The sequence below is a fragment of the Balaenoptera physalus genome (genome assembly GCF_965194825.1).
Source record: "Balaenoptera physalus genome assembly, chromosome: 14".
NCBI classification, from domain to species: domain Eukaryota; kingdom Metazoa; phylum Chordata; class Mammalia; order Artiodactyla; family Balaenopteridae; genus Balaenoptera; species Balaenoptera physalus.
The window spans coordinates 69,627,630-69,644,966 of NC_138893.1; the positions used below are offsets into that span (position 1 = coordinate 69,627,630).

The window sequence follows — 17,337 nt, forward strand, 5'->3', positions numbered from 1 at the left end:
TTAAAGCAAGATGAGGCCATGGAGGTGTGGGGAGCAGAGAGGGTCAGAATGGTGGTTCTTGTCAAACCAACCTGCAGGCATCCCCTGATGTGGACACGGGAGAGATGGGGGGGCCCTTTTCAGAGAGAGGGGAAGGACCAGCCAGGTCACTGTCCTTTTCCGCCGAGCAGATGGGCGCCCGCAGGACCCTGCTCTTCGGTTTTGCGGATGTGCTGTCCTCAAAGACGTCATCATCTCCCGTTTCGTCGGAGCAGAAGCCCGCGCTCCCGGCCGGCCCGCTGGAGGACTTGGCGGGGTGCGGGCCAGCAGCGCAGCTCTCCAGCTCGTGGAACCAGTGCAGGCTGCTGGTGCTCAAGCCGTGTGACAGCGAGAACAGGTACCAGAGCAGCCGCCGGCTTCTGGACACGGCCTCGCCATCTGCCTTCTCGTCCAGAAGCAGGACGTGCATGCCCCCCTTGCCGGCTCCCGCCTCTGAGGCCGCTGAACGATTGGCGGAAAGGGATGAAACACAAGAATGTTTGGAACTGCCAAGAGGTTTGCGATTCAGTGTTCTTTCTTCTTTCTGGTGGAACCTGTTAATACTGAGACACGGGTCTTGAGGGAGTATCAGTTTCCCTTCAGAGCAAGTTCTCTCCGCATAGTCAAAACTTTCCAAAGCATCCTGGGCCTTCTCACCCACATCATTCAGGGATTTTGAGAACTTTAGTGTTCTTCTGGCTTTGGTATTCTTAGCAGGCTTCAAGGCCTGGACCCACTCTGAGCCATGGGAATTTCTCTTTGATGCCTGCACTGTGTCTTGACAGACAACTGTCACAGTGAGCCCTTGTGTCAGAGAACTCTGGCAGGGAGGAGCTTTCAAGACAACAGCAGACTGCACGGGACTGTGGTGACAACACTCAGAAAACACTGCACTGGAACTGCACGCAGAAAACAGTGGAATAAAAGCACAGAAAGTAAAAACAATTTTAAAAGTGAATAGACATCAAAGTGAAGAAATGAGACTTGCGTGGTACCTGGTGAGCAAACAGCACGTAAAACCAGGTTGATTGTTTAGAGCAGAGGCATATGGAGAATCAAGAACCTGCAGACATGAACGCTCATTCCTGAGATGCACATGAACCACCGTAGCGTGTGAAGCAGAGCATTACCTGCAGATGTCCTGATTGGAGGGCGTGACAGAAGTGCGAGAGAAGGCAGACACTGGAGCGGATGCCACTGAAGAGCCCCCAGCCTGCAACAACACACCTCCAGTCAGTTTTCAGGAAAAGCCAGGGGACTGCAAACACCACTTCCTTGTGAATGGCAATGGGTGTGCCGTTGCCCATCGCTCAGTGAATAGCACGTATTAGGTCCCTACGAGCCAAGGTAAGAACAAACCAAGCAGCACTCTTCTTTTCTCAGATGAAGGTAAAAGTGTAGCCAAGAAATATTTGAGACTCTGGAACAGCACCATCAACCTCCTGTATATTCAGTGGTCATTTATCTTCTAAGCATCTAAACTTAATTAGTTCATACATAAGTCAAGAAACCAAGCACCGTAAGGTACACGCAAATGCAAAAGAAACATGAAGCACCTTCCCTGCCAGCCTTGCTTCTCCCACCCAGCACTCTTTAACCTGGTACCTGGGATCATCCTCGTCGAGGTTGGCAGAATGTGAGAGCCACTCCTCCCTCAACCCCTGGCAGTTGGTCCACGAACCCTCACTACCCTGCCAGCGCTCTTTATACGAAGGGGAGACTACCTGAGCACAGGGCCACCAACCCAGAGCTCAACCCCGGGCCCAGGAGGGGGCTGAGCACAGAATGCTCCCAAGTCCTAATCTTGGGATTGTGTATTGAGAAAATTATCAAGAACATGTAAATGTCGAAGAAAGTATAGCAAGAGGTCATGAGATAGAGCAGGGGCTCTGAGGGGTCGTGAACAAGCCAAAATTAGAGAGAAGTCTGGGAGGGTGAGAAAGTACCACGGTGGGAAGAGAAGTGGAGGAGAGAAATAGGATCAGGGAGCACAGCTGGGCTGAGGATGCACGACCACCACTAGAGGGTCCCCCAGCCTCCCACTCCAGCCTCTGTGGGGCCCTTGCCAGGCCTCATCAAGACTGACTCCTGAGATTCCACGGCCCTCACAGCACCCTGTGTGTTCTTCCCCGCTTAGGACAGTTATCCTGAGGGACAACTCAAGGGCCACGGGAAGACAGTACTGTGAGTCTGTCATCAAGAGCAAGCTGACCTCTCCTCCCTACCCTCCCCAGGCCCACTCCAGTGGCCCTCAGCCCTGCTTCTTGATTCTGGAGAGCCCATCTGGCCACTAGTCCCCGGCTGAGGCCTAGCGCCCACTCTCGCTCAGTGCCAACCCCAGGATGTACTCTCATCCTGGCACTCCAGCTGTGGGACCACGGACTTGCATCAGCTACCAGGACAGCTCTCCCCACCTTGCCTCTCCAGCGAATACATCAGCCTGGGAAGAGCCAGACAGAACTGGCACTCTGACTGAGGTGTCCACTGGACGGCTACTCCTGCTCCCCAGCACGGGGATGATACATCATTTTAAACCCAGCTCAACCTAAAGCAACTTGATCCAAGAAGTTACATGGTATCATGCTACATGTATATGCTAAAATTATGCAGCATTACTCAATGAGCACATCTTCTGAGTCACCAAAGAATCCACATTTACTTTCTAAGTGAATGTGCATGTGAACGTTGGGTATATTCTCCATAAAAGCATTGCTGGTCAAAGTTCTTAAGAATCTAAAGTTTATTTGGAGCCACGAAAATGACATCCCTCCAATAACCTTGCACTACTTGGTCATGATTCCTTCTAAAACAAATTGTGTGTGTGTTGGGGGGCGGCGGTCTCAATATTATGCTGCTACGTTCCCACTGCACGAGCTACCCACCCTCCTCTGCTTTCTCCTGTGCCCTCCTCCAGGGCAGCCATCATGGGCTCCTCTGTCTATTCTCCTGAGATGAGCACACAGGGCCTTTACTGTTAGTCGCTGCACAGAGGCAGGCTGAGGAGAGCCACACTAATGTCCCCAGCTCCTACAGTCAGCCTGGTCTCTGATGTTCAGCCCTAGCCCCACTCTGAGATGGGGAGCCTTCTTGAACTTCTTGCTCCCTTCTTTAACTTGTGAGGGTGACCAGCAGCTCTGTTCAGCATCCATAGGCAAGGCCACAAGCTGGTCATGGTGTAGAAAAGTGAGCGTCGTCACCATGCCTCCCCAAGTAGACCTGGGAGGAAGGGAGGACGGGAATGTAGGTTCACGTCCTTGTCCCTCACTGCTAAGAGGTCAGCTCTCCTTCCTCTTGGTTGCCGGCTCAAGCTTAGTCGCTTGGACTGAGGTACAGAAGGAAGCGCCCTCCCCACGTGAGGAAGGGAAAAGTATACTGCTCACCAAGAAGACGGGGGCAATACCTAGTTACCTCCCTCCTTGTTACATTCTAAGGACAGGAGCCTCTTGAAACCACACGTACTTTCCTGTATTCTGAAGGGAAGGCAAACCCTGTGAAAGGAAAATGGGGTCTTATCTGGAGAATGAGGCCCTCCCAGGATCAGTGTCTTTGAAAGGAGGCAGGTCTCAGATGGGAAGCTGAAACCAAGACAAAATGGCCTCTCACTCCTGTTCTGAACCTCAAGTAATTCATGTGAAAACGGGAAGTCCAGGGTGACGATCACATTATCACACATCCGTGATAGCAAGGCTCAGTGGTAGGAGGGAAGAGCCTCGGAGCAGAACAAAATCTGCATTGAGGAAGCAGCCGGACTATCCACACACTTGACATCTGCGATCCCTTCCCCATGAGGTTCCCGGCTCAGGTGTGTCATGGGGACTCACACAGAGTCGTGTCTGCACTTGCAGCAGACTGGCAGGCCTGCGGGACGGCGGCAGCCCCGAGCCCCTGCTGTGTTTGGGAAACAGGAACAGCCTCGGCATCCTCTATCTGTGCTCCTGCCCTCACTTCATCCTCTCTGATCCCACAAAGAACATCACGAGACACTTTCAGCAGGTAATATCCAAGCCTCGACAAGCCTCCCAATAACAGAGAAGAAGTCTCCCTTCTTCTTAGATCATGAGGTTACAAGGAAAATTTTAAAATCTACTTACTGTTGTTTTACATACATACAAACCAACAAATGCCTTATCCCGGCTCCTTCTCCTTAAGAGCGAGAAAATGAGCAAGATTCATGGGGCCATCACAGCCCCCGTAGAGGTCCTTTCTGTCACCAGCTAAAGAGGAGCACATGTTGAGAGTTCAGGACCAGTCCTCGCACAGAATGATCATCAAAGCACAGTGACAGCAACTTTAAAAAGCTTAACTTGTTGCTGGTATCAGGCCGAGTAAAATCTATCAACCTACCACGGAGGATTTAAAAGACTGGCCTGATCAACAATGGCGACGACAAAATGAAGCCAAGAGCTTCAAACACAGTTCCAGGGTCCAACCAGGGAGGTCAAGGTAAGTCAAGGGGCTGGCAGTCCCCTCTCAGAGGCTCGGGCCAACAGCTCCCCAGCTCCTCCTGAGAGCAGGGGGCAGGGTGACATTCGGGAGGCCATGCTGGCTCAAGGGAAAAGGAGACTCTGTGCCCCCCGCACAAAGCCGGAGAACACCCTCTCCCCTCCACGAGGATCAGACCACACAGGACTCCAGTTACTGATAAAAGGTGTAAATGTTCATAACGAGAAAATTCATATGTGTTGAGAAAACTTAAGCCCTCTGTTCCTGAAGTTCTTTGTTGGTTCTCAAACAAGAGACTTCCCGGTCATGAAAAAGAATGTAAAGCAATCTCACTACAAAAAAATTTTCGTAAAAATCCCCTCTTTTTAAGATGTTGTAATCAATTACGCCAAAACAAACCTCTGGATTCTGTCTAGGCCTAAATCCCAGTTGCTTTTATTTCTTAGGAATGAAAAGTTTGTTTTGCTGTCCTCACGTCACTTAATGGTTGCCTTTCCTATCAACCCACTGTTTTAAATGATTTTATCAAGACTGCCAAAAACATAAGGAATAGAAAACTTTCCATATATCCCTGGTAGAAGCTGGCATGCTCCCACCTCTGTTTCCCTTTAAGAGAACTTACTGCCATTGGGAGGCCTGTCATAACAGACTCACCATGTAGAGTTCTCAGTCAGTCCGTGGCAGGAACTTACCAATTTGACACTGGAGGGGACCTTCCTCCCTGAAGGACACCAGCTGTACCTTCCGTAACCCTACCCTTCCCCGCTTGCTTTTTGCTTCACTTCCTTCCCTTGCTCCTTCCACTACGTTACTTTCCAACCTCCCTCTCAGCCACTTCCTCCTCCTCCTCTATTGCAAAACCCCACTGGGCCCTTTTTCATTTACCAGCAAAGCTACACTTAGAACATTTTGCTCCCTAACAACAGTGAATCAGCCCATCTGATCTTCATCAACAGGTATGGGGCCACAAGAAATGGTCTGGTTGGGCTTGTTTGCTTTTAAGCCAGAATGAACTTGAGGAAGGACTAGAGAAGGAGGGCAAGATGCAAAGAGGGCTCGTGTTTACAACGGACCTCAAATTAGATTTATCAAATCAATGACTTAATCAAAAAATGGGAAAGGAAATACAGATGGCTCTAAAACATCAGAAGATGCTTGACCTCTCTCACAACAAGGAATACAAATTAGAGCTCCAATGAGAAATACCATCATCATCAACAACAAAAAGAGTTTTAAAAAAATCAAATACTCATGTTGGCAAAAGTATGGGGTAACAAGCATGCTTACACATTGCTGGTGGGAAAGCGACCTGGTAAACCTCCCTCCTAAGACGGCAATTTCGCTGAGAATTACAAATGCACGTGCACTTTGTCCCAGCAACTCTCCTTTTAGGAATTCATCCTCACACATATGCAGGAAGAGGTTTGTACAAAACTGTTTGTGGGAGCAAACGGGTGGCATAACCTCATTGCCCGTGGGCTCGTATCTGACTGAGTTAATACTGGTACAATGATAGAAAGGAAGGTGGGCAATCATTAAAAGAAGGGAAAGCTCATTATGTGCAGTAAGGGGTATATGGAGGGAGCAGGCAGAGACGAGAGCCACACCACGCACGCTGGCACGTGCAGACTATCTGTCAATGGCTCTCAATAGTGGTTTCCTGTGAAACACGGAAGGAGAGCAGGGACCCCGGGCAGGAGGGACACCGACTTTTCATGAAGACCCTTTCCAACCTTATACCACTTAACCATGAACAGGTATTTCCTAAACACAAATTTATTTTTAAAGTAACATGCGACTGAAAGTCTAAGAAGTACAATAAAACTGCACAACCAACTGTAATGATTTTCCAATTCTGGAAAAACTGGTAAAGAAATTGATTTCATGGGTCATGACCTACATTTTTAACAATGAAATAAAATAGATGTCAAAGTGCATCTGACATGATGATTAAGTCTTTGGGGGAATTTTTTCTTTCAGTTGTGTGTGTCAATGAACTGAGTTTCAATGTAAAAACTATTTCTTACAAAGGATCATGGTCAACATAATTTGAAAGTCATTGCACTACTGTATTTCTACCAAAAAAACATACCAAACAAACAAAAGTATCAAAATAAGTAAAAGAAAAAGAAGATGGCTAAATCAAGAAAGCATGTTAGGGACTTCCCTGGTGGTCCAGTGGTTAAGACTTCTCCTCCAATGCAGGGGTTGAGGGTTCGATCCCTGGTCAGGGAGCTAAGATTCCACATGCCTCGCCGCCAAAAAAAAAAAAAAAACCAAAACATAAAACAGAAGCAATATTGTAACAAATTCAATAAAGACTTTAAAAATAGTCCACATCAAAAAAAAATCTTTAAAAAAAAAAAGAAAGCATGTTACATTGTCAGCACAGAGATTTTGAAAGTGAAGGGCTCTGACAGCTATCAAGAGAGAGGTTTTTCCTCTACAAAGATGGCATTTGCCACTTGTATTAGATTTTTATTACTATGTTAACAAATTACCACAAACTTAGTGGCTCAAAACCACAAATGTATCATGCGACAGACAGAGTGACAGGACCCTCTGCTCAGGGTCTCCCTTCTTTGTGGAGGCTCTGGGGAAGAATGCACTTCCACATTCATTCAGGTTGCTGGCAGAAGGCAGTTCCTAGCAGGTTTAGGACTGAGGACCTGTTTACTTGCTGGTTGTCAGCCAGGGGCTGCCTGCATTCCCCATCCATCCCTCCCCATCTTCAAGCCCACTCTTGCTTCCAATCTCTGCCACCAGCCAGAGAAAGCTCTCTGCCTTTATGAGCTCATGTGATTCCATTAATACAATGATCTCGTCAGCAATGTCTCATCATAGTGACAGGCTCTGGGCATCAGGGTGGGACACCTTTGGGGGGCCATTTAGAAATTCTGCTTACCAGACCACCTTACCTTTACTTTCTGCTCAGGAGGTTACTAAATGCTACCGCGCTCCTGCCCCCAAACCAAGAGAGAGTGACTGGGTCCTTACTGCTGCTCAGCAGGCCTGACTTCATATAATAAAGCCAAATAGAGTCTCACTTGGTGTTTAGACACTGCAATGTACAGACTGAGACTGCGTTTCAGCAAACCTTCTGCTTAGCGCAGAATTTCCTCTGTGAAAAGAAATGCTTCATTAAGAGAGATTCTGATTTCTAAAAATAAACACCCAGTTGTATTCAACTTCCAAAATGACCTACAATTAAAGAGGAGAGGCCAGTTCTGTGGCTGCTCTGATACACACATGTTGACTCCTGATGAAGGGCTGGGCCAAGAACGAGCTTTCACAATAGCAAGTAATTGAAACTGACCGCTAAAAAAGTCAATATAAAATACGTACAACACAGAATTCATGGAGGAGAGTGTACAATAAAAACCACTGAATTCTAAAATGATTTCCATTATAAAGGACTCTCAGCTTTGTCTAGCGAGTAGCACCAACACTGAATTCTTTTCTTCGGTGCCCTTTTAGAGAGAGTTGGAATTACGTGAATAATAATATGTCCCCAGCATAATGAGGGGCATATGTCATAGCACTGCTACAAGGAAGACAACAGCTGAAGGGACTTTCTCATGGCTCATCTTACAAAGCAGGTCTTTAAGCTACTGTTGGGAATCTTGCAAACATAACTTGTTTTCAATAAATTACATTGAAGACAATGATTTCTGAGCAAAGATCGCTTCACATTCCCAGAAACTATAAGTGTAACCATATAAAGGCCCCCAAACCACCAGAAATACCACGGTGAAAGGGCTGGGTTTCTGAGTTATTTAGTACTCAAAAGGACCCTTTACTACTACAGACTTCCTTTAAATATTTAACTTTTTTAAAATAAATTTTTAAAAATAAATTTATTTATTTTATTTATTTATTTTTTGGTTGCGTTGGGTCTTCGTTGCTGCGTGCGGGCTTTCTCTACTTGCAGTGAGCGGGGGCTACTCTTCATTGCGATGTGCAGGCTTCTCATTGCGGTGGCTTCTCTTGTTGAGAAGCACGGGCTCTAGGTGCACAGGCTCAGTAGTTGAGGCGCACAGGCTTAGCTGCTCCGCGGCATGTGGGATCTTCAAGGACCAGGGCTCGAACCCGTGTCCTCTGCATTGGCAGACAGATTCTTAACTACTGCGCCACCAGGGAAGTCCCTAAATATTTAACTTTTCAAATATAACTGAAATGCATTTTTATTTCCAATCATTCTTTGAGAAAATTCTGAGGTGGTAGCAAAAGCACTGGCTTTTGACTCCAAAGTCCTCAGTCTGTGTGTGCTCCGGGGTCACTCCACTAAGCACACCACCTCCCAAGGGCACACCACTTGGAGCAGGAATTTAATCATTTAAAAATCAGGTCAATAATCCACAGGGCTGCTATGAGGATCAAATAAAATCAGAGAGGCAGAAATGTGACACACACCATTCTTGGAACGTCTCCACTGCGAAGAAGGCTTCCAGGTGGACTACTACTGCTTGATGGTCTGCAGAGTAAACCTGCAGGTACATTTGTGATGAAATGCCCCCATTCCAACAGAGGCAACCGCTGCCCACTCACTGGCATGAGAAAAGTTTCTGCCCAGGCTACTCACCTGGCAGGTGAACCTTTGGCCTGGGAGAATGCGACTGACAAGGAACACGGGAGACGAGAAAGATGACCCCCAACTTAATGTTAAGGCTCTTTCTCTAAAGCCAAATGTGTTAGGTGACAAATGAAATCAGTAATCTCTTTAAGCACACGCCCTCCCCGACCCACAATCTAAAAGAATATTCAGAGACCTGCTTGAAACCCCTTTGCTGGCCCCAACGCCCCAAGTCCAGCCTCCCTCTCTGCTCTGCGACTCGGCATTGGTCACCAAGCACTCCACACCCTCTTGCTCCTCCTGGGGATGCTCCCACACCCCACCCAACACAACTGGCCCTTCCTTCCTCAGGTTTCTCCTCAAAAAGGGCTTTTCACCCCTATTATTCATTGTCCTTGTACCCTGGTTCATTTCTTTCCTGGCACTTGTCAAGGTTTATAAAAAGATGTTACTGGAACAATATGTTCACCAAGAAGCTGCTACTGTTCAGCCTTGCACAGTGCCTAGCACACAGGAGGTGTACAATGAACACTTGTTGAATAAATAAAACAAGGACACTCTGGAGTAACTGTGTCTCTTTTAATATGCCTAAAACAGAGGTTCTCAAACTTGTTGGTCTCAGGACCCCTTAACACGCTAAAAAAACGAAGGAGGCCCCCAAAGAGCCTCATTCTTATGTTTATGTGGGTTACATCAACCACATATTAGAAATTTTTAAAACACAAGACCACCAGCACACATTCCATTAGTGTCAGAGAGAAGATGCCATCTTGCATGCCACTCAGTCTCTGGAAATTCCACTGTACACCTGTGAGAGAATGAGAGTAATAAAAGCAAATAATGTCTTCGTATTATTATGAAACCGATTTTAACCTTCTCCCTCTCCCTGCCAGGAGATCCAGAAGCAAACTGAAAACTGCTGGTCTAGAGTTTCAGCCAAAAATTAAACTGTAACCAAGTCAGAAGGTTAAAAAAAGAAAATATGGTCAGTCAATCTTTATAAAAGGGGAGCCAAATAGCAAGACACTGACCATGGCGCTCCATCAGGACCCAAAGTGAAGCTACGTGGTGTTCATGACACACGTGAAGCAGGCTGTTACCACTTGATGCCATTCAACTCCACCAATTCACTCTCCTTGTTTCTACTGCATGAAAATAAGTATCTTGTCTTTGAGATAGTTGTTTTCTTCAGTATAAATTAAGAAAGGCACATTTGCCTTATACTTAACCCATAGGTCTGAGTAACCTAAGTCTGTCACTGGTTAACTCTGTATTCAGAAACAGAGAGAAGCAGGCCTTGGTCTTGACAATCACACCAAGGTGTGTGGCCAGCAAGCCACCATCCTAAGGCTGTATTTACATCTGACATGTGACATTCTGCTGTATCTCATTCCTACCTAATGGCAACATTAACTAGAAAATATTCAAGAGCTCTAGGAGAGTCAATGCTCAAATTCATTGAGATTTGCTTGCCAAACAACAGAACAGCAATAATTTTAAGTGCTCATTAAACATGTCCAATCTGCCTTCTACCCAGGAATACTTGATTAACCAGAGGCAGGCACATAATGTTCATGGTATCCGAATAAAATTATGCAGAGCTCTAAAATATTCTGCCAGGTACCAGTCTTCAGCAACTTCTGGAGCTTAGTGAACTTGCTTGGCTGCAGGGAGGAGGGCACCCATGCTCCAGGCTTCATGATGGATGTCTAGCTTGCCACTGCCATCACCCTGTAGGAAGCGCTGCCAATCATGAACTTGTTCAAGAAATTGTGTCACCTGGACCAAATCCAATTCCCCGGGTTGAATAAGAATGCTTCCCTCAGGGTAAACTAACGCCATGTCTGTGTGCTGCCCTTTCCCGCACATAAGCCTCCCTTGAGAGGTATCAGCAGAGGCTCAAGAAAGCCCACCCCCTCAGTGAACCTGGCCTAGGCCAATTCCTTGTATCTTAAAAAATTCCATTTGGACAGAGTGAGTTCAAGCCGCCTCGGGGAATTCTAACCTTCCTCTAAAGGGTTTTAGGTCAAAGCACAGTGGTCCTCACTGGAATGGTCCCAACCAACACAGCCCCAGGGTTTACAGGTACCTTGCAACTGGGTGGCCATGACAGCCATCACTCCCAGTGACCAAAGCTGCAAATACCTGCCTTTCATCTTTACCTAAAGAACTGGATTTCCCAAGAAGGTGACAAACCAGTTTTCTACTACAGTTTAACCCCATTCTGGCCAGCTCCTTTTTACCTTTTATGTCCTGCTTTAAGTATCCCCTCCTCAGCCATACCTTCCCGAAGCAGCCCTTTTAACTTCAGTTCCTCATAATTCTGTACCTTAGCCCCTTTTTTTTCACCTTCATAATAATTCTGTCTACAGGTATTTTATGGCACTCTGCGTATTCCTCTCTTCTCTGTTTAGTTCAGCATTCAAAGCGTAACGTCTTGCACACAGTTAAGTGTTGGACAAAATCTGAACTCACGCAATACTCCTAAACGCTGCACTGGGCCTCCTTGTATACGTTACAGCTGAGGATACTTTATGCCGAGTGATGAGACAGCTTGCAGGTGGTGGGCAGTGGTGGTACAACACCCCTGGACAGGGAGTCACGTCATCTCACCCTAACATGGCAGGCCTTCCAGGAGCAGCCTCCGTGATCACCCAAGTCCCCCGAAGGCTGTGTCAGTATCTCGCTGCATTCCCCCCACCAGCCCGTGCTCCAGGTCACCCTGGGAGTGAAGGCCACCTGTCAGCCAGAGGCTGAACATCTCTCCTACAGCAGAGACCCTACCTCTATCCCTTCCCCTCTCTGCACCACACAGCCTCCCAAATCCCCTTGTCTGTCAGAGCTCTAGTTCACAAAGGGCAGAATCAGGACCAGTGGTGGGTGATAGAATAAGAGTTTAGGCGACACATCGAAAGAACATTTTGTACTAGTTTTTTAACAGAAGCATAATGCAGACTGCAGGTGACTGACTAATGTGAGCACAAACTAGCCTGAAATCCAGCTAGAGGCTGAGTTGGCAGGAAAAGTCTCTTGACAAGACAGCAGAGATCTCAGGTAGCATAAAACATGTCCATGGTCTGACCTTTCTTTGTATCTTCCATCTCAAGGGTATGAAGCATCTGCTTAAGTATGTTTGCTACACTGAAGATAAGAGTTTTACATATCTTGGCCTAAAAGTAGCCTCAAACAACAGGCTCATTTTATAAATACAAGAAAGAACTGCATTCTCAAAAACAAGTTACCTTGCACAGCAGTCCTGCCCTCTGTTCTGCAGCCCCATTTAACTGGTTCATGCCTAACATACTTAAGGAGGCTTACATTTTACAACAAAATTTCATGCTGAGAGGATCACTGGGAAGTGAGTGGTGTGAGCACACAAGACTCCCCACTCCTGAGGTTTTCTTTTGATCCCAGTTCAGTGTGCAGGAACTCCTGCTGTGGAAATGCAAGAGACCCAAATCTTCTTTCTGCTCTGTGGCAGAAAGCTTGGAGGCTTTCACAGTACCCCTGTTTCTAAGAGTGTGAAAGTGTGGAGCTAAAACTTCTTTTTCAGAAAATTCCAACCCTGCCTACAGGAAAGCTCCATGTCAGCAGCCTTGTTTGTTTTGCTCATCATTTTATGCCAGCACCTAGAGCTCAGTGCCTGGCACAGAGAACACACAATAAAAATGTGTGCAAGAAGGAAAAAAGGAAAAAAGCCAGAGTTTTGATTAGATTTCTTAATTTTCACCCCCAGATGATGTTTATCTTAAAGCATATACAGGCATACTTCGGAGATACTGTGAGTTCAGTTCCAGAGCATTGCAATAAAGCAAGTATTGCAATAAAGCCAGTCACACAAATTTTCTGGTTTCCCAGTGCACATAAAAGTTATGTTTACACTATACTGTACTCTATTAACTTTGAAGCAACATTATAACTAAAAGAAAAAAAGTACATACCTTAATTTAAAAATACTGTTAAAAAATGCTGATCATCATCTGAGCCTTCAGCAAGTCATAGTAGTACCATCAAAGATCACTGATCACAGATCACCATAACAAATATAATAATACTAATGAAAAAGTTTGAAATATTTAGTGAATTACCCAAACATGACACAGAGACAAGAAGTGAGCAAATGCTGTTGGAAAAATGGTGCCGATAGACTTGCTCAATGCAAGGTTGCCACAAACCTTCAGTTTGTAAAAAGCGCAATATTTGAAAAGTGCAATAAAGTGAAATGCAATAAAACAAAGTCTGCCTATGGTTCTGTCTTTGATCAGTAATGACATAATAATAGCTACCATCGGGGACTATCCTGACCCAATCAACCTAAGATCACCAGGGTTCAACCAAGTTTGACAAGAGTCAGTTTACTGACTCACTGCAATAAGGAAGCTGTCCCATGGCTCCTTGCAAACATTATCCCTAAGTCTCACAGCGAGCCTGAAGGTTGTATAATTACCCTAATTTTACTCACCAAGAAATTAAAGTTCAGAGGAGTATCCTTCCCCAAAGTCACAGGGCTAGAAACCCTTGTCCACCTAACCCTCTTAACACCCTCACAGAGCGACTCAGAAGGCCCATGCCCCAGGCCTGTGACAAGCCCATCAAACGTTCCTCTAGACATTGTAAGCCATGAGTTTACAAACTTTTTTAACTATAGGAGGAAACTTTCCTTCAAACAAAATCTTCCTAAAACCATAAACAAACAAGAAACATATATTTGAGGCACAGGATAATAACATCCTTCAGAACTGCTCTTAGCCATTGGAGCAAGGCAATGAGTGTTACTGTGTGCTTTTAAAATGTTTAATTCAACTTAACCAGACAGGCCATTTAGATCTATGCCTTCTTACTTTTCTCTATGCTTATACGTTGGACAGCTCCTTCAAAAAGTGGCAGGGCAAAACTGGCCATTTTACTCAGACAGTAATGATCTACCACTACACAGTTCTATAGCTCCAGCATTCCTGGCTGAAGGAACAGCAAAAGAAAAGAAAAGAAAAGAAAAGGAGGTTGGAACAGCAGAGAGTATTTGGTGAAAGGTATTTACATGAGGTGGCTGAAGCTACCCCCACACTGGTCTGGGGGAAGGTCAGGTCAGCAATGAACCAAGAAGCACTCTGTAAATGGCCATTAGGCACACTAAGCACTGTGGACTTTTCTTTTCATGCAAAATTCACTGGCAGAATGACATGATTAGATCACAAGTATGCCTAAGAACAGATTGATTAATGTCTTAAAGGATTTTCTACATTCTACTTTTAAATCAAAAGTATACTATAGAGTGATATGAATAAAAAACATTTGGCATACAATGTCACTGTTTATTTTAGAGAAATTAAGAGGCCTGAGACAGCAGGATAGGTTTTGCCACAATATTCAGATCTTCCTGTCAGGATCTGACACAGGCATGGAGAGAAAATCCATCTTTGCAAGGAACCTTCCTAGACACACCTGTATGGACAAGGGGTTGGCTAGAGCCCGTGTCTAGGCTGAGAGATGAGCAGTGCATGGGAGCAAGCTCACGGCATGGGAGACACCGTCTGCTGGCTCCGGGGTCACCCCTAGCATCTGATGTGCTCCTGGCAGGCTACTCAAGTGACTACCCCACAGGTGTATCAGGTGCTGCTGGCTGCCGATTTACCCCTCTGCCCTCCTTTTCCTAGCCACGTTCCAGCTGGCGGGGGTCTTGTGATCCAGTTCTGGCCAGTGAGATGTAAGCAGAAGTCAGGCAGCTGAGGGATGCTTCTGGGAAAGCTTTTGCCTTCCTGTTGAAAAGGGTCACTCTCAGCTGACAGACCACAGCCAGGGTGCCTGGAGGTCCAGCTCCCACCTTGAGATCAAACATGAGGATGACAATATGCCAAGGAAGGTGGCACAAAGACAGCGAAAGGAGCCTAGGTCCCCGGCAACATCTGTGAGCACTGCATCAGCCCTGAACCATCCACCTCCAGACATCTTGTCATCAGAACAGAAATCTATAGTTATTTAAGTCAGTAGAGTTGGTTTTTTATTACCATCAGGCAAATGCATTCCTAATTGAGGTGACAGATTCTCTGGTGACTCTCTGGGATTTCTTTTACTTGAAAGTAAACGATTTCTACTGGAAGAAATGGGGTTTTCTCCTATTAGTCACTCCCCCCAACACACACTCAGAATTGCCTCACTAGAAAAATATAACTGCTATATACCTCACGTGGTCCCAGAGTGGATTAAAGTAATGAACTGATAACTTTATGTCTTTAAAAGAGAAGAGTGTAAACACATGCCAGGTATAAGAATATAAAAACCCCAAGCTACAAAAATAACATATTTCAGTGGCACTCTACCTTAGAAATGTTACTTGAATGACTCATGGAATGTCCCAAAGTCTTCTCATGCTGCAAGAAAACCAAACAGGTGTTAAGTATCAAGCTTTGAATAAAATGGGCAAACTAGTAATTGAACATAACAATCCTACTAACAAATCATTTCCTCAACTAGAATTTGCTGTGCAGCTTTGTGGGCCAGCTATGAGATACTGGAGAATTTGGCAAAGATGAATAAAACAATAGTCCTTGCCCTAAAGGAATTTTTTACTAAGGAAAGAACAGGAATTTGGAACTAACTCTAAAAATAAGACAGCAGTAATAAGTATCTTAAGAAGCATTCAAGTGGAGGTTCAGAAGCAAGAAGCTGCGTGTTCAGTTGTATACCATGTGGTCCATGCAATGAGGAGCTGCTATAAGATGTGGAAGGGGAAAGCAGGACAGATGACCCCACCCAGGCTGTCTGTCTGCAAAGTGTTGGGTACTCTGCAGGGACACTACACAGCTCACACCTACTCCCTCAAGCCTGTTTGTCCTCCTGGATTAGAGAAATCTGAGAGTCCTGCTAGCCTCCTCCTTCTCACACTCGACCTTCAAGTCACAAAGTCTTAAAAACAAATTCTTCCTCCCTAATGTCTCTCAATCTCAAATCCCATCTCCATTTCTACTGTCAATGCCTTCGTTTATGTTCTCTTCATTTCTTCTTGTAATTCTACCTGTTCCTTCTGCTTTTAAATTGACCTCCTTGATACACAATTGTTATAGACTGAATTGTTAACCCCCCACCCCCAATTTATTCCTTGAAGTCCTAACTCCCATTACTCACAATGTGACTACATTTGGAGGCGGGAGTCTTTAACATTGTAACTATGTTACAATGAGGCCATTAAGCTGGGCCCTAATCCAATATGAATGGTGTCCTTAGAAGAAGAGGAAATTAGGACACAGATATACACAGACAGAAGATGCAGGGAGAAGATGGCCATCTATCTACACATTAAGGAAAAGGGTCCACAGGAAAAACCAAACCTGCTGACACCTTGTTCTTGGACTTCTAGCCTCTAGAACTGTGAGAAAATAAATTCCTGTTGTTTAAACCACCCAGTCTGTGGTACTTTGTTATGGTAGCCCTAGCAAATGAATACAATAATATTCCACACTATAAACTTCTAAAAAAAGCAAATGTTCCAAATGTAAATCTGATTTTTTAAAATAATAAAGTAATCTTCCCTGAATCCACTCAGCCTTGCTCTAAATCAAATGAGTTAAATAAAAAACTATTACAAATGGAAGAGATGATCTTAACGTGTATTTTTTAAATTATCTATTCTCTTTTCAGTTCACATGCCATGCAATAACCATGGCGAAGATTAGAGAAGGTTGAGATGTAGGTAAAATTCTTTGATCAGAAGGAAGTACAAAGGAGCTGGTGGATCATTTAAAAACTCCTTTGAGGAAGAGCTGATTCCATTCCACCAAGGCTCTCCTTAAAGAAAGCTGGCCACCAAGAAAATTTTGACTTTCTCCTTCCCCTCAATCCACCAAATCACAGACTGCCTTGACTTCTGTACACTTTGCTCCTGAACACTTGATATGACTAAAATGATGATGAAGTGTTTCAAGATCTCCCAAGCAGCCTGCAGTCAGCACGTGTTTTGGCAATGTTGTCTTCTTTGTCTTTATAGCAATGTGTTTGTGTAATTTTGGGAATAATTTTATTAAATTCTCCCATACTTTATAAATCTGAGCAGGAATAGAAGTTCAAGTCTCTTAAATGTAATACAATACAGACAGTGCTATTAAGTGTTTAGTCTCACAGAATGTTTCTTGGTCTTAAGCTCGTCAATTAGATAGTTATAAAGGAAAAGAAAAAATTATATAAAGTGTGCTCAAGGTGTTGGCAATATATCACTAAAATCTACCTCTCTGGGAAATGAGTCCCTCTGTCCACAGAAAAGGTAAATTTACAATCATTCAAGTTTCATTCATGAGTCAAGAACGTACTAG

At 45.0% G+C, this 17,337-nt stretch overlaps 1 protein-coding gene across 11 annotated transcripts in view; it reads right to left on the reverse strand.

Moving 5' to 3' along the window:
* MARCHF8 (membrane associated ring-CH-type finger 8) overlaps positions 1 to 17,337 on the reverse strand; it is a 111,823-nt gene that overhangs the window by 7,638 nt on the left and 86,848 nt on the right. For 6 of the 11 annotated variants that reach the window (XM_082423506.1, XM_082423502.1, XM_082423498.1 and 3 more), the window contains 3 exons: positions 15,352 to 15,402; positions 1,149 to 1,231; positions 72 to 917 (listed from right to left, as the gene is read on the reverse strand). In XM_082423506.1, coding sequence (XP_082279632.1) covers positions 72 to 917; positions 1,149 to 1,231; positions 15,352 to 15,402 — 980 coding nt within the window. The remainder of the gene's footprint in view (positions 1 to 71; positions 918 to 1,148; positions 1,232 to 15,351; positions 15,403 to 17,337) is intronic. The other 5 variants (XM_082423499.1, XM_082423500.1, XM_082423507.1 and 2 more) reach the window with 3 other exon arrangements.